The sequence below is a fragment of the Scyliorhinus torazame genome, chromosome 17 (genome assembly GCF_047496885.1).
Source record: "Scyliorhinus torazame isolate Kashiwa2021f chromosome 17, sScyTor2.1, whole genome shotgun sequence".
Taxonomy (NCBI): Eukaryota; Metazoa; Chordata; class Chondrichthyes; order Carcharhiniformes; family Scyliorhinidae; genus Scyliorhinus; species Scyliorhinus torazame.
Window position 1 is genome coordinate 16,705,806 of NC_092723.1, and position 26,049 is coordinate 16,731,854.

The 26,049-nt window shown below is 46.6% G+C and overlaps 1 protein-coding gene across 3 annotated transcripts in view; it reads left to right on the forward strand.

Moving 5' to 3' along the window:
• tmcc2 (transmembrane and coiled-coil domain family 2) overlaps positions 1 to 26,049 on the forward strand; it is a 204,999-nt gene that overhangs the window by 13,934 nt on the left and 165,016 nt on the right. For 2 of the 3 annotated variants that reach the window (XM_072480118.1, XM_072480117.1), the window contains exon 3: positions 13,617 to 14,138. In XM_072480118.1, the coding sequence (XP_072336219.1) occupies positions 13,617 to 14,138 (522 nt within the window). The remainder of the gene's footprint in view (positions 1 to 13,616; positions 14,139 to 26,049) is intronic. The other variant, XM_072480119.1, reaches the window with a different exon arrangement.

Here is a 26,049-nt window from a genome sequence, read left to right on the forward strand (position 1 = left end):
CAGTCCGTTGCACAACTCAATGACCGTATGGGTGGCAACAAGGGAGTTGTTATATCAGGTCTCCGCCTCGGTGTTCGTGGTCATCAGACAAGCCCTTAGCGGTTACCTCTTATCCCCCAACTTGTCATCCTGGGGTGGTCCTCGAAGATGCAGGGGTTCTTAGAGTCCCAGGATACAGCTGCCATGCATGCTCCCTGGGAAGCATGCACACATGTGCATGATCTGGTGGTGGTGGTGTCCGCACATGAGTTGAACCTAGTTCATTGTGCCTTTGAATTTTGTTGCTTAGGGGCAGCATGTTGATGAGAAATATGAGGGGGTCGAAGATCTATTCTTTGGTGGGGGCAGGGATGGGGAAATCAGAGGTAACAATGTGAGATTGGGAAGAGAAGCCATTGGAAGTGATTCTTTGGATATGGCTAAATAGATTAGAATGGAACCAGGTCAGAGCACTCCACAAAGCTGGATACCCATGGAGAGGAATTGGAGGAGAATGGTGCAGTCAAACATCTCAAAGGCTGCTGACCGGTCAAGAGGGATAAGGGGGGCATCCTACCTTTGTTACTGTCACAGAATGTCATTTTTGACTTTTAAGAGCTGTTTCAGTACAGTGGCAGAAGCCTGCTTGGTGGGATTGAAACATGGAGTTCTGCCAAAGATGGGAACGAATTTGCAAAGTTTGAACATGTTCAAAAACTTTGGAGATGGGATGGAGAGTGGGATTTACGATAAGAGGCTAGCTAGCATGAGGGTCAAGAGAGGAAGTTGGATGATCAATTAAATGGAAATCTGATCAAGGGAGCAGAGGTGAGTTGCAAGGTCAAGATGAGCTCAAGAGATAGATGAGAAACTAGAGAAAGATGTGGGTTCAGGAAGGGGGTCAGGGGATCAGGCTTTAAGAAGCTTGTTTGCAGCAGAGAAAAGAACAGTGGCTTATCTTTGCATTTCAGGATCTTTTTAAAAAATGTATTTTTAATAAATTTAGAATACCCAATTATTTTTTTTTCCAATTAAGGGGCAATTTAGCGTGGCCAATCCACCTAACCAGCACATCTTTGGGTTGTGGGGGTGAAACCCACGCAGACACGGGGAGAATGTGCAAATTCCACACGGACAGTGGCCCAGGGCCAGGATTTGAACCCGGGTCCTCAGCGCCGTAGTCCCAGTGCTAACCACTGCGCCAAGTGCTGCCCCAATTCCAGGTTGATCTTGGACGAATGAATCGATTTTGCAGACGAGAGCTGGACCCAATCTTGTTTCAAGTGGTCCAGTCAAATCTGGCAGTGAATGGATAAATCAGTTGTCCATCATATCCTTTCAAGTCTGCATCCTTTGGACTTGAAGGATTACAGGTGAGGGTCAGCCAAGGTTAAGAGGGAAATAGTTTTACTGGGGACTAGGCCATCAAAGACGAAACAATGCTGTGGTTGAGTAATCACTGGCTGTAGAAAAGTTGCGTGAATGGAGGGCCAAAGGCCAAATAATTAGGATTTTGAAAGTACAGTTGTAAGTGAATTGGGTGATGGTGTTTTTCAGGGATGGATACAGAAGGGAGTAGAGTTAGGGAAGGAAATGTGGATTACATTTGACCCAAAACAGTGATCTGAACTATGTTATCTTAATGCAGTTGGACTAGCAAGGCCTGGGGAATTGGCAAGGTCAAGGGGGCCGCTGTGAATATGGGTTGGGTATATGGAGGAGATATTTAGGGAGGATAAGAGGACAGTAAACTTGGGAGGAGCGAGAACCTGATGAGTTGAGATGGAGTTTGAAATCAGAGGATGAAAAATCATTGTGCAGTGGCTGAGGGAGGAAAGCACTGATTGTCGCTATAATTTTTTTATCCTTCTTCGGAGGTGCTACTGAACGATGATTTTGAAAGAGAGTTGAGAGGGATAGAACAAGGTAAGATACTTAAAGGAAAGAGGACTAAGTGCCAGAAGCACAGAGGATAAGGCCAAGGTGTGATCTGTTGGTAAGTTCCACACCGCTACCACACTGGGCTTGTCAGGGAAATTAGTGGATGATATTGCCAAATAGGGAGGCTTAAGGAAGGGGGAAGGTTTCATCACAACTCGGGTTATTCGCCCAAGTCCCAGGCCTTCCTTTTTAAAAAATAAATTGAGTACCCAATTATTTTTTTCCAATTAAGGGGCAATTTAGCGTGGCCAATCCACCTAACCTGCACATATTTGGGTTGTGGAGGCGAGACCCACGCAGACACGGGGAGAATGTGCAAACTCCACACAGACAGTGACCTGGGGCTGGGATGAACCTAGGGTCCTCAGTGGCATAGGCATAGTGCTAAGCACTGCGCCACTGTGCTGTCCCCCAGATCTCCTTTTAAATGAGCAATTGGCAGTAACAATAGCTCTGAAAAATGTAATGATAAATATTCATGATGTTATCTTCAAGTATTTGTTTACACTAGTATTGGGGGCGATAGAGTTCCTTTTAATTTTCAGCAATATTGTGTAGTGCTCTTGCCCTTCCAAGTTGGCTGTTTTAATCTAGTTGCTGTACCTATCTTGTCAACTTGTTTCCCATTTTAGCCTGACTTGCAGTATACCACTATATATAATTCATTTCATTCTAATTAATTTAGTCATTGATCTGTGTTGAGTGAGATATTGCTGAGTGGTGGAATATTTTTCACAGTTGGAAGTAAAGATTAAAGATACTCTTAATTTCTTTTCAGCTTCTGGGATGAATTTATTTTGCGTGACAGACGGGCCATGCTGGTTTGCAGTAAAACATATCTGGGAATTGGTTGAAGACTGAGAATAGCGTGCCCTGAATCATTGACTCTGTAGTTTGTAAGATAAACCAATCAGTTTTTCAAATCATAAACAATGGATTTGGTCGAGTAACTTTGCTTATACTACACTACGAGTGGTTAAAAGCAATGAGTGGTTCGGGCAGGATATATTTGTTCAACTTTCGATAGCTATATTGCAGAAATGGACTTGGGCGTATTTCCTTTTTTTAATGTATTTTATTCCAAACGTATATGAAAAGTTACAACACATAAACAATTCGGAAACAAACTTCCCAACAGAACAATAGTTTGTTCAAATTTTTCCCCCTTTTCACCCCACCCTGTGACGAACAACTCCCGAAACACGGCCACGAGCGTCCCCCACCTTGCCTCAAAACCCTCCGCTGAACTCCTTAACTCGTATTTGATCTTTTTTAGCCGACGAAAGTCATATAAATCACCAAGCCAGGCCGCTAACAGCGGTGGTGTTGCTGACCACCCCTCCAATAAAATTAGTCGCCGGGCAATAAGAAGCGAAGGCCACAACATCGGCCTTCCTCTCCTTCATCAGCTCTGGCTTCTCCAATATCCCAAATATCGCCACCAAAGGATCCGGCTCAACCTCCTCCCCTACTATCCTTGCTAGCGCCGCAACACACCCTCCCAGAATCTCTCCCAACCTTTCGGCGCCACAGAGCATATGTGCGTGATTCTCTGGTCCCCACCTCCACTTCTCACACTTGTCTGCCACCCCCTGAAAGAACCCACTCATTCTTGCCAGTGTCATATTTACCCTGTGTACGACCTTGAACTGTATCAGACTCATCCTTGCGCACGAGAAGGTCACATTTATCTTTGTAGCACCTCACTCTATGCTCCCCAATTGATCTCTCCTCCCAGCTTCCCTTCCCACTTCCCCTTAATCTTCACCTGTTCACCCTCCCTGTTCTCCCCAGCCACCTGTGTATGTCTCTGATCCTGCCCTCCCCTTCATATCCGGAAGCAACAATGGCACCAGCAGTATGTACCGTGGCAACCTGGGGAACTTTTCCAAACTAACCCTTTCCTGCAGGTACCTAAACTCACTTCCTCTCAGGAGCTCTACCCTCTCTTTCACTTCATCTCTACTGGCAAACCCTTCTTCCAGATACAAAATTAATCCCTCCAATCCAGTCCTTAACCTGCCCCACTTCTCTCCACTTCCTATACATGCCGTCTATCCCCCCCGGCATGAAACTCTGTTTTTCACACAATGGCGTTAACAGCGACGTCCCCTCGATCCTAATACGCCTCCTCAGCTGGTTCAAGATCTTCACCGTGGACTGCACCACCGGGCTCCGAGTATCTGCTTGGTGCCACTGACAACGCTGCCGTTACTACAGCCCTTAAGCTTGGTCTCCTCCGTATGCCTAAGAAACATTAGCTTGCATTTATAGAGCAACTTTCACCAACTGCGGTCACCTCAAATTACTTTAATGCTAATGAAGTACTTTGAAGTGCATCACTGTTGTGAGATAGGAAACATGGCACCCAATTTATACACAGCAAATTCCCACAAACAGCAACACGGGCAGCATGGTAGCACAGTGGTTACCACAGTTGCTTCACAGCTCGAGGGTCCCAGGTTCGATTCCCAGCTTGGGTCACTGTCTGTGCGGTGTCTGCACGTTCTCTCCGTGTCTTCGTGGGTTTCCTCCGGGTGCTCCGGTTTCCTCCCCACAGTCCAAAGATGTGCAGGTTAGGTGCATTGGCCATGCTAAATTGCCCTGAGTGTCCAAAAAAGTTAGGTGGGTTTACTGGGTTACGGGGGATGGGGGTGTGGGCTTGAGTGGGGTGCTCTTACCAAGGGCCGGTGCAGACTCGATGGCCGAATGGCCTCCTTCACTGTAAATTCTATGATTCCTCCTCCATCTTAACCCATTCTACCCCCTCTCAATCTCACTGTAGCCTCACCTCCACGTGCACAACCCGATAGTAATGTAGCAAGTTTTGCAACATTTTCCTTTTTTAAAAATAAAAAGAGTACCCAATTAATTTTTTCCAATTAAGGGCAATTTAGCGTGGTCTGTCCACCTAACCTGCACATCTTTGGGTTGTGGGGACAAACCCACGCAAACACGGGGAGAATGTGCAAACTCCACACGGACAGTGACCCAGAGCCGGGATCGAACCTGGGACCTGGGCACCATGAGGCAGCAGGCCTAATCCACTGTGCTACAGTGCCGCCTTAACACCAACCATTCCTGCTGCCTCAGCCAGGGTCCTCTTAACCCGTGGCACCTTCCCTGCCCAAGAATGTTCATCTTCACCACTCGGACCCTCCCTGCCAAGAAAAGTGCAGTGTGTCCCACCTATTGAGATCCTCCCTAGCCTCCTCCACCAGTTTTGTTAAATTCCATTTGTGAAGCATCGCCCATTCCCTCGCTACCTCAATCCCCAGGTGTCTGAACCTGTCTCTCGCCACCTTAAATGGCATCTCTCTCTCTCTCTCTCTCTCTCTCTCTCTCTTTCTTTCCCCCCCCCCCCCCCAAAAATTGGCTCACCGACCCAACTCATTCACCGGGAACACTTCCCTTTTCCCTATATTTAACTTGTATCCCGAGAACGCCCCAAACTTCTCCAACAGGCCTATGATCCGCTCCATACTCTCCACCGGGTCCGAAACATACAACAGTAAGTCGTCAGCACAGAGCAACACCCGATGATACCTTCGTAATCCCTTGCCACTCTGCCGACCCCTGAAGAGCCATTGTCAGAGGCTCTATAGCCAGCGCAAACAGCAGCGGCGACAGCGGGCACCCCTGTCTTGTTCCCTTGTGTAGTTCAAAGTTCCGTGAACCCACGTCATTGATCCACACACTCGCCCTCGGTGCCACATATAACAGGCACACCCATGCCACAAACTTCAACCCAAATCTTCCCAGGATCTCCAACAGGTACCGCCACTCCACCCGGTCAAATGCCTTCTCTGCATCCATGGACACCACTACCTCCAGTACCTGAGCTCCCGAAGAGGTCATAATCACATTTAACAGCCCCCTTATATTACTAGAAAGCTGCTTGCCCTTTAGGAAGCCTACTTGGTCCACCGCAACCACCCCGGGACGCAACCTTCCATCCCTCCCACCACCAACTTAGCACTTTCACATCTGTATTTAACAGCGATAGGGGCCTATACGACCCACATTGCAACGGGTCCTTCCCCTTTTTTGGTATTAATGTGATCATTGCTTGCCTCATCATCTCTGGCAGCTCCCCCTTCTCCAACAGCTCCCCCTTCTCCAACACCTCATTAAAAGCCCCCAAGAGGTCTGGTGCCAGGTCCGTCGCAAACAGGGGCTGTTTAGCACAGGGCTAAATCGCTGGCTTTCAAAGCAGACCAAGGCAGGCCAGCAGCACGGTTCAATTCCCGTAACAGCCTCCCCGAACAGGTGCCGGAATGTGGCGACTAGGGGCGTTTCACAGTAACTTCATTTGAAGCCTACTTGTGACATTAAGCGATTTTCATTTCATTTCAATGGAACTCCAAGTTAAAACTGGATCTCAGAACTGTCAGCCAGGCAGTTAAATTCTCATTGTTTCCACTGTTTTCTATTTAAACCCCCCCCACCCCCCCCAGGGTTGCTGCTGCTGACCGACCTTCCTCTAACGCTCCGCGAGATAGTCTAGGAACGGTTGCTACCGCCTGTAGAACCCCTGCGCAGACCCTCTCAAGGCGAACTTAATCCTCTCCAACTTTATGAACCCAGCCATATCATTTATCCAGGCTGGGGGGCTTCGCCTCCTTCCACATTAGCAAGATCCTTCGCCGGGCTACTAGGGACGCAAAGGCCAGAATGCCGGCCTCTTTCGCCTCCTGCACTCCCGGCTCGTCCACTACTCCAAATATTGCTAGCCCCCAGCTTAGCTTGACCTGGACTTTCACCACCTGAGATATTGCTCCCGCCACTCCTCTCCAGAACCCCTCCAGTGCCGGGCATAACCAAAACATATGGACATGGTTCGCCGGGCTCCCTGAGCACCTTCCACATCTGTCCTCTACCCCAAAGAACCCCCGCCAAGTGTGCTCTGTGAACCACCTTAAATAGTATCAGGCTGAGCCTGGCACACTAGGAGGAGGAATTAACCCTACCCAGGGCATCAGCCCACAGACCTTCCTCGATCTCCTCCCCCAGCTCCTCCTCCCATTTACCCTTCAACTCTTCCACTAGCGCTTCCCCCTCTTTCATCTCTTGGTGTATTGCCGCCACCTTGACCTCCCAGACCCATACACCCGAGATCACCCTGTCTTGAATTTCTTGTGCCGGGAGCAGCAATTTCCCTGACCTGTCGCCTCACAAAACCCCTCACCTGCATATATCTAAAAGCATTTCCCGGGGGTAACTCAAACTTCTCCTCCAGTGCCCCTAGGCTCGCAAATGTCCTGTCAATGAACAGGTCCCCCATTCTCCTAATCCCCGCCCGATGCCAGCCCTGGAACCCCCCCGTCCATCTTCCCCGGGGCAAACCGGTGGTTACCCCTGATCGGGGACCACACCGAGGCTCCCACTGCACCCCTGTGCCGACTCACTGGCCCCAGATCCTTAACGTTGCCGCCACCACCGGGCTCGTGGTATACTTTGACGGCGAGAACGGCAGCGGTGCCGTCACCAACGCCCCCAAGCTCGTTCCTTTACAGGACGCCATCTCCATCCTCTTCCATGCCGCCCCCTCTCCCTCCATAACCCACTTGCGGATCATCGCCACATTTGCTGTCCAGTAGTAGCTCCCTAAGATTGGCAGCGGCAACCCTCCTCGGTCCCTACTGCGTTCCAGGAACCCTCTCCTTACCCTCGGGGTCTTATTTGCCCACACAAACCCCATAATACTCCTACCTCCTCTCTTAAAAAAGCCCTTGGTGATCACGATGGGAAGGCACTGAAACACAAACAGAAACCTCGGAAGGACCACCATTTTGACCGACTGCACTCTACCCGCCAGCGAGAGCGGTAACATGTCCCATCTTTTGAAGTCCTCCCCCATTTGGTCCACCAACGTTGTCAGATTCAGTTCATGTAGGGCCCCCAACTCCTGGCTATCTGGATCCCCAGATACCGAAAACTCCCCGCCGCCCTCCTCAGCGGTAGGTCCCCTATCCCTCTTTCTTGGTCTCCTGCCTGTAATACAAAGAGCTCACTCTTCCCTACACTGAGCTTATAGCCCGAAAACTCCCCAAACTCCCTTAGCGTCTGCATGACCTCCACCATCCCCTCCATTGGGTCCGCCACGTACAGCAACAGGTCATCCGCGTATAGTGATACCCGATGCTCTTCTCCCCCTCGGTCCACCCCCCTCCATTTATTAGACTCCCTCAGTGACATGGCCAAGGGTTTGATCGCCAATGCAAACAACAGGGGGGACAGGGGGCACCCCTGCCTCGTTCCTCGGTACAGCCGAAAGTCCTCCGACCTCCGCAGGTTCGTCACTACACTCGCCACCGGGGCTCTGTAAAGGAGCTTAACCCAGCTGATAAATCCTCCCCCGAACCCAAACCTACGCAGCACCTCCCAGAGGTACTCCCACTCTACTCGGTCAAAGGCCTTTTCCGCGTCCACAGCTGCCACTATCTCTGCCTCTCCCTCCTCCGATGGCATCATTATCACGTTTAAGAGCTGCCGCACATTAGTGTTTAATTGCCTGCCCTTTACGAATCCCGTCTGGTCCTCATGAATCACCCCCGGGACACAGTCCTCAATCCTCGTGACCAGCACTTTTGCCAATAACTTAGCGTCCACATTGAGGAGCGAAATCGGCCTGTACGATCCACATTGCAGTGGGTCCTTGTCCCGCTTTAGAATCAAGGAAATTGTTGCTTCCGACATTGTCGGGGGCAGGGTCCCCTCCTCTCTTGCCTCGTTAAAGGTCCTCACGAGTAGCGGGGCCAACAGGTCTACGTACTTTCTGTAGAACTCCACCGGGAACCCGTCCGGCCCCGGGGCCTTCCCCGCCTGCATACTCCCCAAACCCTTGCTCAGCTTCTCCAACCCGATTGGTGCCCCCAAACCAGCCACCTCTTGCTCCTCCACCCTCGGGAACCTCAGTTGGTCTAGGAATCGTCTCATCCTCTCTTCCCCCACTGGGGGCTGGGATCTGTACAGCTCTTCATAAAAGGCCTTAAATACCTCGTTTATTTTCGTCGCACTCCGAACCGTGGCTCCCCTTCCATCTTTGATTCCCCCTATTTCCCTCGCTGCCGTCCTCTTACGGAGCTGGTGTGCCAGCACCCGACTAGCCTTTTCCCCGTACTCGTAGGTCGCCCCTGCGCCTTCCTCCACTGTGCCTCCGCCTTCCCCGTGGTCAACAGGTCAAACTCCGTCAGGAGCTGTCGTCTTTCCCCAAGTAATCTTTCCTCCGGGGCCTCTGCGTATCTCCTGTCCACTCTCAAAATCTCCCCCACTAACCTCTCCCTTTCCATGCCCTCTGTCTTCTCCCTATGAGCCCTGATGGAGATTAGCTCTCCCCTGATCACCGCCTTCAACGCCTCCCATACCACTCCCACTCGCACCTCCCCATTGTCGTTGGCCTCCAAGTGCCTTTCGATACACCCCCTCACCTTCCCACACACCACCTCATCTGCCAGCAGTCCCACATCCAGCCGCCACAGCGGGTGTTGGTCCCTCTCCTCTCCCAGCCCTATTTCAACCCAGTGTGGTCCGAAACGGCTATGGCCGAATACTCCGTCCCCTCCACCCTCGGGATGAGCGCCCTGCCCAGAACAAAAAAATCTATCCGGGAGTAGGCTTTGTGCACGTGGGAGAAGAAAGAAAATTCCCTGGCCTGCGGTCTTGCAAACCTCCATGGGTCCACTCCCCCCATCTGATCCATAAACCCCCTAAGCACCTTGGCCGCCGCCGGCCTCTTTCCCGTCCTTGATCTGAAGTGGTCCAGTGCTGGGTCCAGCACTGTATTGAAGTCCCCTCCCATTATCAGGCCTCCTACCTCCAGGTCTGGAATGCGCCGCAACATGTGCTTCATGAATCCAGCATCATCCCAATTCGGGGCGTATACATTGGCCAACACCACCCACGGCCCTTGCAACCTACCACTCACCATCACATATCTCCCTCCATTATCCACTACGATAGTCTTGGCCTCAAAAGACACATGCTTTCCCACCAAAATTGCCACCCCTCTATTCTTTGCGTCCAGTCCCGAGTGAAATACCTGTCCTACCCATCCCTTTCGTAACCTGACCTGGTCCGCCACCTTCAGGTGTGTCTCTTGGAGCATAGCCACGTCTGCCTTCAGTCCCTTCAAGTGTGCGAACACTCGAGCCCTCTTCACTGGCCCATTCAGGCCCCTCACGTTCCACGTTATCAGCCGGATTGCCCCCCCCCCCCCCCCGACTAGCCATCTCCTTTTCTGGGCCAGTCCCGTGTCCGCGTCTCCCTCACCCTCCAGTCCCCCAGCCGGGGGACCTCCGTCCCGACCACCTTATGTGTCCCATTCCCTTTCGGCCAGTGCAGCAGCAACCCTTTTTCTCTCTCCCCCTGTGCTAGACCCCTGTCTAGCTTTTTTGCTCCCCCCATATCACTCCCGTAAGTCAGCTGACACCTGCTGACCCCGGCTTCCCCCGCCGTCCCTTTGCCCCCCCTGTGTGGGAGTCTCCCATCAATATACGTTCCTTCGTTCCCCTTCCCGCCTTTCTGCCCGCGCGTGTGAAAAAAAAAAAACGCGCTTTCCAAAGCCTGCCCCGCCCCCTCTGGCGCCGTTCCTTGTCTATCCCCCAGCCCATATAACATTTCCTGCGCGTGATTGACCCCCTATATACAACAACCATCATACTTCAACCTTCAAACACCCCCTACCCTCACAAACCCTCAGTTAGAGTCCAACTTTTCAGTTTGTATAAAGGTCCACGCTTCTTCAGGCGTTTCGAAGTAGTAGTGTTGGTCCTTGTATGTAACCCACAGTCGCGCTGGCTGCAGCATTCCAAATTTCACTCCTTTCCGATGCAGCACCGCTTTGGCCTGGTTGAAACCCGCTCTCCGCTTCGCAACCTCCGTGCTCCAGTCCGGGTATATTCGGATCTCTGCATTGTCCCACTTGCTGCTCTGCTCCTTCTTAGCCCATTTCAGGACCCTCTCTCTGTCCGTGAACCGGTGAAATCTCACCACCATTGCCCTTGGCGGCTTATTTGCCTTGGGCTTCCTCGCCAGCACCCGGTGTGCCCCGTCCAGCTCCAGCGACCTTGAAGGGGCCTCCGCGCCCATCATCACCCCGATCATCGTGCCCGCGTATGCCGCGGCATCGGCCCCCTTCACTCCTTCTGGGAGACCCAGGATCCGCAGATTATGTCTCCTCTACCTGTTCTCCAGGTCTTCGAGTCTTCCCGCCCACTTCTTGTGTAGCGCCTCGTGCTCCTCCACTCTCACCGCCAGGCCCAAGAGCTCGTTCTCATTCTCACTCACTCTTTTCTGTACCTCCTGGATCTTCACCTTGTGGGCCTTCTGGGTTATCCCTAGTCCTTCAATGACCGCCAGCATAGGCGCCAGCATCTCCTTGCGCAGCTCCTTGAAGCAGCGCTTGATGAATTCCTGCAGCTCCGGCCTGCACTCCGCTTTCATAGAATTTACAGTGCAGAAGGAGGCCATTCGGCCCATCGAGTCTGCACCGGCTCTTGGAAAGAGCACCCTACCCAAGGTCAACATGTCCACCCTATCCCCATAACCCAGTAACCCCACCCAACACGAAGGGCAATTTTGGACACTAAGGGCAATTTATCATGGCCAATCCACCTAACCTGCACATCTTTGGACTGTGGGAGGAAACCGGAGCACCCGGAGGAAACCCACCCACCCACGGGGAGAACGTGCAGACTCCGCACAGACAGTGACCCAAGCCGGAATCGAACCTGGGACCCAGGAGCTATGAAGCAATTGTGCTATCTACAATGCTACCGTGCTTTGTCCCCGGCTGCCGCCATTTTGTTTTTTTTCCCCTCTCTTCTCCCGCTGCTCCAATGCCGCTTTTTTGGCCGTTGCACTTCTGGTCCGGTCCATAAAAGTTGGAGGGGGACCTCTCTCTTCACTTTCCACGGGTTGTCGTCAAAAAAAATTCCGTTGGGGCTCCAATGAGCCCGAAAGTACGTAGTAGCGGGAGCTGCCGAATCGTGCGGCTTAGCTCCGTATAGCCGCAACCGGAAGTCACTGTTTTCAATTTTAACAACACTCCGGCTTGGCAGCATCTGTGGGGAGCAAAACAATTAACCTGTCAGGTCAATGACCATTGATTAGAACTGAGAATTCTAGTTGCTCTGGCACTTTTTCTTGGTTTACTCTTACTAGCCTCCACTTCTAAAAGTAAGGTATGACTGCTTTGCTGGGACCATGGGCGAAGGAAGGTACCACTCTTGTGCCTTAGTTTCTATGATTTTCCCCTACACCATTACTCCCAAACTTAAGTTGCAAAAATTAAATGAAGTATCCCAACTATTGTAATCACGTGGATGAGAAACTTCACTAGCTGTGTCACTGCTGGAGGAAATTACTTCACTTGAAGAAAATATTCAGTTTGTACGAACAGAAATTACTAATCTGGGACTCGCACAGTTCCTCCTTCAATGATTAGATACAAAAGTTACTCAAAAACAGTCTGTTTATTAATGACTTTGTTACTAGGCGTCTTTGCTGAAAGTCTCCGACTTCAAAACCAAACAGTTTTACAATAATCAGCACACACGACACATTTAGGCACCATGAATGTTTATAAATAGATTTCTACCTCAACCAAAATTAACAAATGAGACGTTGACTAATCCAATCATGTCTAGTATTTGTTAGCAGCTATGCTTTAATGCCCATGCCATTGTAAATCTCATATATATATATATATATATATTATATATATCTGGAACATTAGTCTACCATATAATTCATAATTACTCAGAAGCATAAGAAAGTTGTTAACATATTTTCGTGCTTGGCATTGAGATAAATAAGTTAAATGGCAATGAATATGGTACTCAGCCCAGCCAGCAGGTCTCACCACTCTCAGGCCAGGGAACGGGCTAGAAAATAAAAATGACCCGAGTTCTTTCGGATTATGATCTAGTGAGTCTTACTGAAAGGTGCACGCGAGTGGCCATGCGGTGAGGACATGATTGGACTTGGTTGGTATGCTCCCTGTTGTTGAGTAGTGTACCACAGCTGCACAGTTTGATGACACTCTGTTCCTTGCCTAAGCTTGCATGTGGGGAAGAAAACACATGAGCATGATACTCGGAAGCTGTTGTGCAACTGTTCCTGTGTGAGGAATCTTCTGGTGAAGCTTTTTTTAAAAAAAACTTTATAACACACAATGTATCTTTCTGGATAAGTACTCCTTGATATAGTGTGGTAGTTTTTGTTTATATACGTTTTTATCTTTTCTGCCCATCTTCATGCCATGAATTGTTCCCAGGCTTCCACCATGACCCTCACTCATCTCTTTTTTTTTGTGGGGAAGTTCCTGTACCTCTGTTTAGCAACCGCCCATGACAACATAGCCTCCTTTACTGCAGATTGCATTATGAAAAATTGCATGTTGGCTGCCAATAGGCAGGTTTAGGAGGAAATAGGCAATGGAAAAAATTGATGACCAGAGAATCACAAAATGCCTATGTTTACTATTATTACTGGAGTATATACTGGAGTATATTGTTTGATTTAATGTTATTTTTATGAGCAAAATGTTAATGAGTTCAGTGTGGGCAGAGGTCTGGGGACAAAACTGTTCTCTCGCCATTGTTGAATGGTGTATGGCACCTTAGGGAGCAAAGTAAATCTGCAACGGTGGGAACAAAAGCTAACATTTTTCTTCTCTTTTTGTTTTTAAAAAGAGAATCCAGCAGCTATCTGAAGGAGGTTCAGGTGGTATGTTTGGACATGGTCTGAAGCAACTTTTCCATCACCGAAAGCGGTCCCGGGAACGTGATCAGAGTATGCAAGATTCTTCTCAACTTCACTACCATTCTCATGGACACTCTGATCACGACTCTGCAGATGAAAAGGAGCGATCTCCGGAGATGCACCGTGTGTCCTATGCCATGTCTCTTCATGATCTTCCTGCTCGTCCCACAGCCTTCAACAGGGTGTTACAACAAATTCGGTCTCGGCCATCCATCAAGAGAGGAGCCAGCCTCCACAGCAGCAGCAGGAGGTCAAAAAGTGGACCAACTGAAACCCAGAAAGGGAGTCCTCATCTCATGCGTAAGATACCTCAGGATAGTTCACTAACTGCAATCCTGCAGCAGCATCAATACAGACCTAGGTCATCTTCCACCACAGACACATCGCTTTCTGCTGGAGAGATTAGCACCATCCACCTAACAGGGGACGAGTCAGAAAGGATCACTGATAAGGTACCATATTTATTACTCTCTGCCATTATACAATATTCAGATGTGTGTCTTTACAATGGGCCAAATTGAGTAGTACAGTCCAGATGTTACTAAGGATTAGTTAACCTTGTTGGATATTGATTATTCTGCTTTGGGATAGGGACAGAATTAAGCTTGAGGATGATTAATGTGACCACCAAAGATTCCAGTGAAGCGGCACAACGGAATGAGGTCCTCAAATGTTGTTGGACCAGTAGCCAATTGGCAAGCACTGTGTGGTGGGTGAATGGGATGGTGCAAGTTCAATTAAAGGGATTAAAGTTTTGGGTCAATTCAAGTTTACAATGGGTGGAATGTAGAGGGGGGCTGCCCAGAACAGCATTAGAATGATTGAGTTTGGACCGTCCTGTTTGTTCTCTAGTAAGTTTGATATTTCGTTTTTCCAAGCAACTATTTAATTATGGATAGTTCTCTGCTTTGGACCCTCCTCATAAGAACTGGGCTGAGACTTCCAAAATTAATTTCACATCAGGCGCTTGACTTTCCCAGGCAAGGACACTTCAGCCTGAGAATGGTGAGATTTGAATGTTCCAGTGATTTAAGAGCAGTGTACTAATCCACGGTGGAACATCATAATTACATGTTACACTCAGTAGTCGCAAGGAACTATCCCATGAAGTGTTAAGCATAAGAAAAATATGGATGAAATTAGATATTTTAGCCCAGCCAAGTTCACCAACTGGATTCATACTATAACGTTCTCCCCCACACCCCATTTGAGAATGCGAATGTTATGAGGTTACTGTGCAATTTAAACCCATCTTGTGGTTTGATTACTCATTGCATGAAGAAGAGCTTCTTGACATCAATTGTACATTTGCCTTTTACTAGGTTTTGTCATTCATTTTGAAGTAATTTTTTTTAGGCTTCAATTTCTTCAATTTACCTTTGATACTGGGTACAAGCCTATTTCTGTAATAGTCTCCAATACTTGAATTCCTTCCCTGTCTTGTTGAGTAGAAATGCACAGGGTATTCAAGGTGAAGTCTGCCCAGAGAGAGTATTTGATTATAGGCCACTTTTTCAGGTGCAGAAGTTTTGGGTTTTGCATTGCATAGTTGAAGTTGTAAAATAATTATCCATTTATGAATATCAAGAATAGGTACAGAATTGATATAACATCATAACATGAAATAAGAACCTGGATTTAGATAGTACTTCCGGACATTTTTATCACAATAAAAGCCCTTCTCAGGCACATTCAAATGAGAATTTGACTTGAGCCCCATTAGAGTTATTAGGACAGGTGACTTTAGATGACTGAAAAGAGAAGAGACGAATAGAGAGGTTACAAGAAATTGCCACTCAGGTGGCTTAAAGTTGAATGAGCTTTCCTAAACAGAGACATTAACAGGCTCCCTGTTTATGAAAAAAGACATTTAAAAATCTGTCCAAGTCTCACTGGGGGAAGAAAATACTTTGTGATTATACTTTTGAAACGGATTTTCTGCCAATCTTTGGGAAACAGAATAGCATGTGCTACGCTGGATGACAACCCAGAAAGCTGCTGTGGTTCCTCCTCCCTATTATCAATTTACATACTTCTAATTTTGAAATTGCCTCCATGGTCAATAATGCCTGATTGAATTCAAAAACCTTCACTGATTCTGAACTCAGGCTTTGAAAAATCTGAATTCTATTTCCTCTTGGGCGTTACTTGTTTGGAAGGCAGTAAAGTGTAGCTGCTGTAACAAAGAACTTGTATCACAGCAGTGCAAGAACAGTGAAATTTCAAACACAGTCAACAGAGTATGATTTTCACCTGCAAAGCCTCAATGACACAGATGTCACCTTGCAGGATTAACAATGCATCTGCCACTTTTGAGCGTTATTCAGAGTTTATGTAAAAACCATGCATTTGGATCAACTCTATTTCTGTCTGGAAACAAACTCATCATTGTGCACAGCAACAAAAACATGCATATCTATGTCCGAATGAAAGGGAGAGGGTTGGGTATTCTGCCACCATTTTTCTTTTGAGGGGAGGCAAAGTGGCAGGCTCATGCCTGGGGCATTTAGCTGCATCATACTGCACTTTGAACTTCAACCTCTGGGAAGATAAATTTGTGTTGACGTTTGTTTGTATGTCAGGCTACTTTCAACTGCTTTCTTTCTAGCAATATATTACATTAAATTGGTTGTGACTCTACTGACTAATGTGGTAGACTGGGTAATTTAATTTCTTGGTTAAAAAATGTTGCTTGCTTTTGCTTCGATGGTATTAACATATCCTAATAAGCAGTTACTAAGCGAATCAATTAATTTCAGTGGTGGTAATGATTATATTTAGGATTGCATTGTTGCTGAAATTCTGATTTATGGCTAAAATGTTAAAGCTTCTTGAAATGTATTGACCATTAGGGAGGAAATAGTTTGACCATACAAAATTATTCCAAGTGTCACTAGCATGTGAGTATGAATGATACTGAATCTTTATATTGATCAGCTGACTCAATCATTTTAAAAATATGATTAGAGTATTGTCATGTGAGTACCTTTTTAAGAAATGGATGTTTAAGCAATATACCTTTAAGAAATGGAGCTGATCATATTACTAAAGTAATGTCAGAGGGTGGGGGGAGCTGAGCTCACTTCTGCTTTTTTGAGTTTCAGTTTGAGAAGGCAGCTAGGGAGTCTGTGTTTTGCTGAGAGCTGCAGGAAGAAACACTGAGTTGGTCTGTTGATTTTTGAAATCCAAAGACTATAAATATATTGAATGTAACCTAATGTGTTCTTATTTTTGAAGGTTTGAAGTCTTTTGGATGTTTAAAGGAACAGTTTGAAGGATTATTTAGTGTTGTAGTCTTTTGGGGTTATCTTTGAAGTAATGGGTGTTAAGATATTCAATGTTTGTTTTTAAAAGGGTCACTTGAGTTCATAGAATAAAGATTGTTTTGTTTTAAAAACCACTTGTGCATTTCTGCTGTATAACACCCGTCGAGTACGCCGTGTGCTTCCCACACCACAATCTATTAAAAGTTGTGGGCCGGTTGAACTCCATGAAACACTTTGGGGTTCTGTAAACCCAAACCCTTAACAGTATCCAATTAGTTTAATCACATTAAGGGGCAATTTAGCATGGCCAATCCACTGAACCTGCATATATTTTGATTGTGGGGGTGAAACCCACGCAAACACCTCACAGACAGTGACCGTGGTGCTTGCCTGGTCCTTGCACCTCCCAGCTCACCTCTTGCTTGCACGACTGGGCCTCGAGCCTTGATGGCCACATGTTCTCCTGGCTGGGTGCTGGCTTTATCTGGCCTGGCCTCTGTTCGTTCTTCGTTGGTTGCCCACCTGCCCTCTGGAGGTTGAAAATATCACCCCACTGCCCCCCTTGATGACAGCTTGCCAGTGCAGCCTCCTCGCCTTGTTGAAAGCTTAGGAGGCCTGCACCCTGATGTTGGGTGGGCGACCTCAGACTATCGGGCCAAACGCCAATAACCTTGCTGTTGCTTCACTCAACCTTGCTGTTGCTCCATTCAATGAAAGTTCAGAAACTTCACAGCAGTCAATCGAGAGACCTGCCTGAACTGCTCCAAGTCTCCTCTATTTGTCAATGTCTGGCACCATGTTCACCCTCTAAAGGGGAGTCCACCAATCCAAGTGCAGTCTTGTTCTCTATTACCTGCTGATAGATTCACCAAATTCAGAGCTACCAGGCTCTGATTAGTGCTCTACCACAGTCACCTCTCGGCCACAGTTACCTCTCAGTATGCTGCTCCCCCATTGGCTGGGACCTCATGCTGCAGGGTGGCAGGGGGAGCTCTACAGCAAAATAAGCATGAAATATACCTGTATTATAAGTAACTTTTGGGAGTAAAAAATGAGTATTATTTAAAAAGAGACATGCTGTCAAAACTTTTCCTCTTGTATCCATCAGGCCAGTTCGCAAGAATACCAATAGTGAAGGAAACATCAATTTATACTAGGAGTAGACAGTGCTGATTGCTTGGAAAGTGTGGTCTGGTAGAGGCGATGTCATGGAGAATGCACGAGGGGACAGTTATTTGCCAAATTAACTGTTCAAATTTGAATTTGTGATTGGCCAAGAGATTGTCATGGGGAATGAACCATGGAATGGTGGTCCCCCAAGCTTTTCTTTTGTTGAAACAGGATGGCGTGTGCTCACACTGGTATTTGGAGATGTGTCACACTGAACTTGACTGATTTTCAGTGTAACGTTTAGCACAATCAGGATTGTTTAACAAGTGTTGTCCAATTGTGGAATGACATGGAATTATGGACACTACATTTTGAGCATAGACTGGTTGCATAGGGCAGCATGATACCACAGTGGTTAGCACTGGCCTCACAGCACCAGGGTTCGATTCCCCGCTGGGTCACTGTCTGTGCGGAGTCTGCACGTTCTCCCCGTGTCTGTGTGGGTATCCTCCGGGTGCTCCGGTTTCCTCCCACAGTCCAAAGACATGCAGGTTAGGTGGATTGGACATGCTCAACTGCCCTTGGTGTCCAAAAAGGTTAGGAGGGGTTATTGGGTTACGGGGATAGGGTGGAAGTGAGGGCTTAAGTCGGTCGGTGCAGACACGATGGGCCGAATGGCCTCCTTTTGCGCGGTTATGTTCTATGTTCTACATGGTCTGTATTTCACCTGTTGTGAACAGCCAACGAGACATGCTGGTTGATACAATCCACCAATTGTTGGGATGTATGACCTACATTTTTTTTCATTCATTCATGGGATTTGGGCATCGCCTGATTGTCCTTGAGAAGGTGGTGGTGAGTTGCTGCCTTGAACCACTGCAGTCCATGTGGTTTAGGTACACCCACCGTGCTGATACAGATTGAGTTCCAGCATTTTTGCCCAGTGAGATAAAAGAAGCAACAATATATTTGGACTTCTTAGGTGGTGATTTCCTGGCATCACACCGACATTGAAATTCATATTTGTGTTGGACAGAGTTGACCTGCCTCGTTTGAATTTGAACAAACGTTTGGCTGTTAACTGTTACAACCTTGAATGTGATGTGTGCATTATGTATAATCCACTTTGCACTGAAGGGTACTGGACACTCGCAGGAAGCTAAGGAAGAATCATCTCTTGCAACTTGTGAAGAAGGTGGAGGATGGAGGAAATGTTGGTAGTTTCCTCTTGATTAACAAAGGTTGCTTAGTAAATGGGCGAATTGGGAAAAAGAAATAGTTCTTGCCTCAAGAAGCTTGAGTGATCTGCAGTGATTGAAGATCTGCTGACTGAATTTGTCCGAAAGCTTAATCTTGTATTTGTCCATCACTACATGAAAGGGGAAAATTGCATTCACATTCATGTTACTGTTATTGTCCCACGCAAATTCACACATTGTTTCATCACTTTCGATTGCACCTTTATTGCCACTCGTGAAAAATCTGTAACTGCTAGTACTGAGCCCAGATATACGATTTCTCACAATGCTCCTCGAAATATAAAATTTGACAGAAACTAATCTGCATTTGTAGTAATGTACATTTCACACATTGATTGTTAGCTTTTTGAAACACTGTCCATTCAAGGCGTAATTCCTTATAAATAATATATGTTCTTCTGTGGTACATACATCATCTGTTTTAAAATACATTGTGTTGTCAAGTCATGTAGTATTGATGGTGGGATTACTGTTTACCAGTGATGTTAGCTGTCTTTTTATTTGATTAGGACTGTGTTTTGTGAGGAGAATTTCAGATGACCAGTATTTCAGCTACTGAACAAATAAAATATGTTATATAATAAAATTTTTATTCAGCAAAATATGCTAACAGGTATTTTTGTTGTAGCTCTGAAAAGGTACTGTTAGAATTGGAATTGGAGTTGTACCATGTCCGGATATATCATGAACAATAGAAAAGCATAAAATCATATCTCTGAACATCTTGTCTAGAGAGTGTGACACCAAGTTATATAACAGTTGCACAAGATTTAAAAAACCTGAGCTGCGGGGGTCGCTCTGATTTATAAAAACAAAAAATCCTTCAATTTAAAGTGTAAAATATATTACTATCATCCGAGTAAAATTTAATTGCATTGCACTTCAATATTTCTCATCATAGCATATCTAAATCTTATGTAAATTTCTTCCCATCAGCAGTTTTAATGACTTGTGAACTGGGGGGTGCTTATGCCCTGCTGCACAGAGCCATTTTCGCACTCGGCCTCCTCGTAAGTAGGAATCATAGATCCCTAGAGTATAGAAGGTGGCCATTCAGCCCATCAAGTTTGCACCGACCCTCTGAAAGAGCACCCGAGCGAGGCCCACACCCTACCCCCGAAACCCTACCTAACCTTTGGACCCTAAGGGGCAATTTAGCTTGGCCAGTCCACCAAACCTGCACATCTTTGGACTGTGGGAGGAAACCGGAGCTTGCGGAGGAAACCCACGCAGACACTGGGAGGAAGTGTATTCTCCACACAGGTCGCCCAAGATCAGAATCGGGTCCCTGGCATTGTGAGGCAGCAGTGCTAACCACTATGACACCTTGCCATCCTAAGATGTTACTGCTAATTCCTTCTCCCCTTTCCCTCATCCTGCTATGCTTTTCCTCCTTCTGACCTTTGCAGGGATACAGTTCCACAACTGTGACATCCTTTTCTGTTCCTTGGCCAGATGGTAGTTATTGTGAACCTAGACAGTGATTGCCAACAGATCCTCAAAAGTGGAAGCTGTCACAACATAGCCAATCCTCACAGTACTGTGCTATCCAGAAAAGATCACCGTGCTCCTGGTGCAATTCTTAATTTCCCTGATCCAGTGACACTGACACCAATTGTAGCAACATATCAGCCAAATCTGCACAGGTTGCTGTCAACTATGATGAGCCTCGAGGGTCCTTAATTTGTTTTACCTGTGGCTGTTTGATTATTTGCTCCCCAAAGGAAGTAGTGAGTCCAAATCATTATAAATTGCACAAAGGAACGCGTGGTGCAGTGGACTTCAGTGTTCTTGAGAATTCTTAATCTGGCTCTGAGATCAAAACATCAGGAAATTTCTTATCCTCTTCTGAACATGAAGGTAGATGGTGCTCATGCTGAATGACTGCTCTGAAAGGGTGAGCACCGACAATTACTACTCTCTCACTAGTTGCATGTATGCAATTGCTTAGATCTTTATGGTGCTCTAGTTTCAACGCACCACATTGAGGCAGAATGGATTCCTGCCAGAAGTAATAGACGACAAATTTATTCCATCATAACATGCCCAATAAACTGCCATTACAGATCATGGAAGTCTTTGTGTTGCCATCATGTAGGGCAGCAAATTCAAGCAATGACATAGAGTGAGTTACAGGGGAGTGAGGACAGACCAACCAACTGAAAGATGGATTCCTTCAGTTTTGTGCACTATCTTCTGCTCTCTGCTAAACTGCTTGTGCTAATGTATTTCTTTGAAGAAGCTGGACATTTTTGTATGTTTATAAATATTTCTTGAACTGTGTAGGTTGTGCAGAGTTGTCTGCTTGTGTTCTAAGATTGTTAAAATGTTGACTTCATCTATGCAAACTCGAATTCAGAAATTTGCATTCTCCCCTAGTTTGCCTGAACAAAGAATTGAACAGGATGGTGTGTTTATTTGGCCAGTGTCCTGAGGTGTGTCTTGTTGACGTTCTTCACTTCCTTTAAATACTTCTGGCATTGTATTTTAACTCTTGCATTCCATCACAATTGATTTCCTAATCCATTAGTATTTTCTGGTAGCCTTTTTTATTTGCTCATCTTCTGTAAGTTCTGTCCTAGGTTGCTTTCTGTTCGCTTTGTAAAAAATCAACTTTGTTGATCTAACACACTGACTCTGCAGCCCACTCGGATTCTCTAGGTTACGTGTTTTACATTCAAATCATTTGCTTTTTGTGGGGACTGTGCCTATCACTTGTCCTGATGAATGATTCAGAGAATATTGGCTGAGAATTTGTGTTCCATCCCTCCCCAGCTCTTTGTTTAGCAACGCACTCAAAATAATGAGCAGTGGATGTAAAATCAAAACCATAATAAGAGAATGGTACACATAAAGCTGAGAGATGAAGTATATTTGCAAGGTTTTGTTCAAGTAAGAAGCAACAACGAAGCTTCATTATTTAAACCATGGGATAAGTCAGAATGAGAGAGGCCATCAACATGCTCATTTTGCACACCCATGTTCACCCTCACTACGCCCAGTTGTTGCTTCAATAATTCCTTAAATAATGTTTTCTTTTTTTCTTAAATTTAGAGTACCCAATTCATTTTTTCCAATTAAGGGGCAATTTAGCATGGCCAATCCACCTAGCCTGCACATCTTTGGGTTGCGGAGGCGAAACCCACGCAAACACTGGGAGAATATGCAAACTCCACACGGACAGTGACCCAGAGCCAGGATTGAACCTGCGACCTTGGTGCCATGAGGCAGCAGGGCTAATCCACTGCGCCACCGTGCTGCCCTGTAATGTTTTCTTTTGACTGTGTCTGAAAGCTAATTCCGCAGGTGATTACACTTTGTGAAGTATGTTTGAAACTCTAAAAATAGCTACATCTTACCTGCAACAGGTTTAAGAATCCTGAACAGTGGATGATAAAGAAACATTCCTTCAGTTTTGAAATTATATTTTCATTCTGACTTGTAAAATAGGCACATAGGAATTGAATGAATCTGCTTGTCTGCGAAGATCACCAAATACAATATGAACTATGATCAAGTAAGTGAGGCAGTTTCATCTCTGCTCCAAGAAAAAATCGTAAAATGATAGAAATTGCAGCCACAGAAGATAATTTGGCCCATCATCTTCAACCGAGGAAGGTTACAGAGATAGGGATAGGTGAGGAAATGGAATTTAAATACAAGGATAAGGTTCAAATTTCTGGTCTTGGGGAAACCAGAACCTTATGTAGGTGGTTGAAGATGGGCAGAACTTAGTATGTGATAGGGTATGGGCAGCTCATCTAAGGTGAAGAACAGGAGACGAGCCATGTGATCATTGAAGTAAGATAATTCTGGCGTAACTTGAGGCATGCATGGGTTGTATTGGTTTGTATTCTTTTTTTAAAAAAAAAGTAATTTTTATTAAAGGTTTTCATAAAATATCAATAACAAACTGAGAAAGAAAAAAAGAACCCAACAGGGTTAAGTACAAAACACAAACTAAAAAAGCAACCCCCCCCCCTGTACACAAATAATAAATTAACATTAACACCCTGACTTAACAGGTGTATACACCCCCTCAGACCTTCCAGTGTAAATAACATAAACAAAAATCAAGTAACACCCCCCCCCCCCCGAGCTGCTGCTGCCACTGACCAATGTCTATCGTTCTGCCAGAAAGTCTAAGAACGGTTGCCACCGCCTAAAGAACTCTTGTACCGACCCTCTCAAGGCGAATTTCACCCTCCAATTTAATGAACCCTGCCATATCGCTGATCCAGGATTCCACGCTTGGGGGCCTCGCATCTTTCCACTGAAGGAGAATCCTTCGCCGGGCTACCAGGGACGCAAAGGCCAGAATTCCGGCCTCTTTCGCCTCCTGCACTCCCGGCTCCTCTGCCACCCCAAATATTGCGAGCCCCCAGCCCGGTCTGACCCTGGATCCTACCACCCTCGACACCGTCCTCGCTACGCCCTTCCAAAATTCCTCCAGCGCTGGGCATGCTCAGAACATATGGGTGTGATTTGCTGGGCTCCCTGGGCTCCTTACACACCTGTCCTCACCCCCAAAGAACCGGCTCATGCTTGTCCCGGTCATGTGTGCCCTGTGCAGCACCTTAAACTGGATGAGGCTGAGCCTCGCGCATGAAGAGGAAGAATTCACCCTCCCTAGGGCATCTGCCCACGTCCCCTCTTCGATCTCCTCTCCCAACTCCTCCTCCCACTTACCTTTCAACTCCACCACCGAGGCCTCCTGCTCCTCCTGCATCACCTGCTATGTTTCCGAGATCCCCCCCCCCGCCCCCCCCCCCCCCCCCCCCCCCCCCCGAGAGCACCCTGTCCTGTACTGTGTGTGGCAGTAGCCGCGGGAATTCCACCACCTGCCGCCTGGCAAACGCCCTTACCTGAAGGTGTTCCCCAGGGGGAGCCCGTACTTCTCCTCCAGCTCACCCAAGCTCGCAAACTTCCTGTCCACAAACTTTCGTATCCCTATCTCTACTCCGCTCCAGGAACACCCTTCTCACCCTCGGAGTCCCTCGCGCCCACACAAACCCCATTATACTCCTGTTAACCCGCCTGAAAAAAGCCTTCGGGATAAACACGGGGAGGCACTGGAACAGGAACAAAAATCTTGGGAGCACCGTCATTTTGATTGACTGCAGCCTAGCCGCCAAGGACAGCGGCAACGCGTCCCACCTCTTGAACTCCTCCTCCATTTGCTCCACCAGCCTTGTAAAGTTAAGCCTATGCAGGGCCCCCCAGCTCCTGGCCACCTGGACCCCCAAATATCTGAAGCTCCCCTCCGCCCTTTTTAGTGGGAGCTTGCCAATCCCCCTCTCCTGGTCTCCTAGCTGAACAACGAACAGCTCGCTCTTCCCCATATTGAGCTTGTACCCTGATAAGTCCCCGAATTCCCTAAGGATCCCCATTACCTCTGGCATTCCTCCCACCGGGTCCGCCACATACAGCAGCAGGTCGTCTGCATAAAGCAACACCCTATGCTCCTCCCCACCCCGCACCACATTGGTTTGTGTTCTAATCGCAGCTGATAATACAAGTCAGATTCCAGAGTGAAAACTGCCTTGATTGATTCTAATTTGCTCTTTTGTTTTAGAAACCGTGGAGGTTAGTTAGTGAACATATTCACAAGAGTCGGTACTTTTAACTCCAAGAATAAAATATTTATTAAACAAGAAAAATAAACTAGACTACACTACACAAAAAGGATGGAGAGATTTCAATACAGATATCACAAAATGATTCAAACTTGCACTATTTCTTTTATCCCAGTAATATCCTTGTATACACAAGACCTCAATGAAGATTTGCCACTCTGTCAACATCAAGGTTTCTTGCTTGGGTTAGCTCTGTTTCAAACCCTTTTCTACCGGCGGACATCTGACCATTCACAGGATGCTTTTCTTCAGCTGGTATGTCTCCCTGAGACATCCAAAACCCACAATCTAAACTAACTATTATTTCAACTTCAGAACAAACACCAGCTCCCGAAACTCACTTCCCAACAGGCTTGCAGGTTTCTTATTGGAGAGATTAGACCTTTTACCTGCACTCTTTGGTATACACACTAACTGACCAGCATTCTATTTTTCCCTGTCTCTCTGGATCCCTGTTGCTAGAGAGACCACTGAAGCAGAAAAATAACTTGATATCAAAAGATCTGGCAGATAGAGTGGGATTTCAAATGTATTTAAGTCGAAATTTTGAGTGTGCGAACAGTTCACAGATTTGTAATAGTCATGTAGGACAATTGGCTGCACCTTATTCTTGATTAGCTTTCTGTTGTCAATTCAAGCAAAAAATATAGTAAAACTTTAATTATAGTCTGTGTGTGCACTGTAATAAATCAGAATCATTTAAAATTCAATCCAGACACGCACAAAATATATATATATATATTGATCTAATAGTTCAGCAAATTTGGTCCACTGTGCCATTCTGTAGTTAAGGTATTGCACCAGTTATCCATCTTGGTGAGAGACAAAATTATTATAGACAGCAGCGATGTAATGAGAAATATTTTATTGGTTTCTTTGAGTACAAATGTCATGGCATGAAAAGAAGAAAAGTGGCCAACATTTTCCAGTAAATCTGCCCAAATACAAACTTTTCACTTATTGTGGATCGAACCAACATGGACCAGATATCCCACTCTTAATCCTGATGCCTGCTGATTCAGCTGGGTGAAGCAAGTGTCGAATAAAATTAGTAAAGGTCTCTGCTCTTGGTGACGAACCAGTGACTTCCAC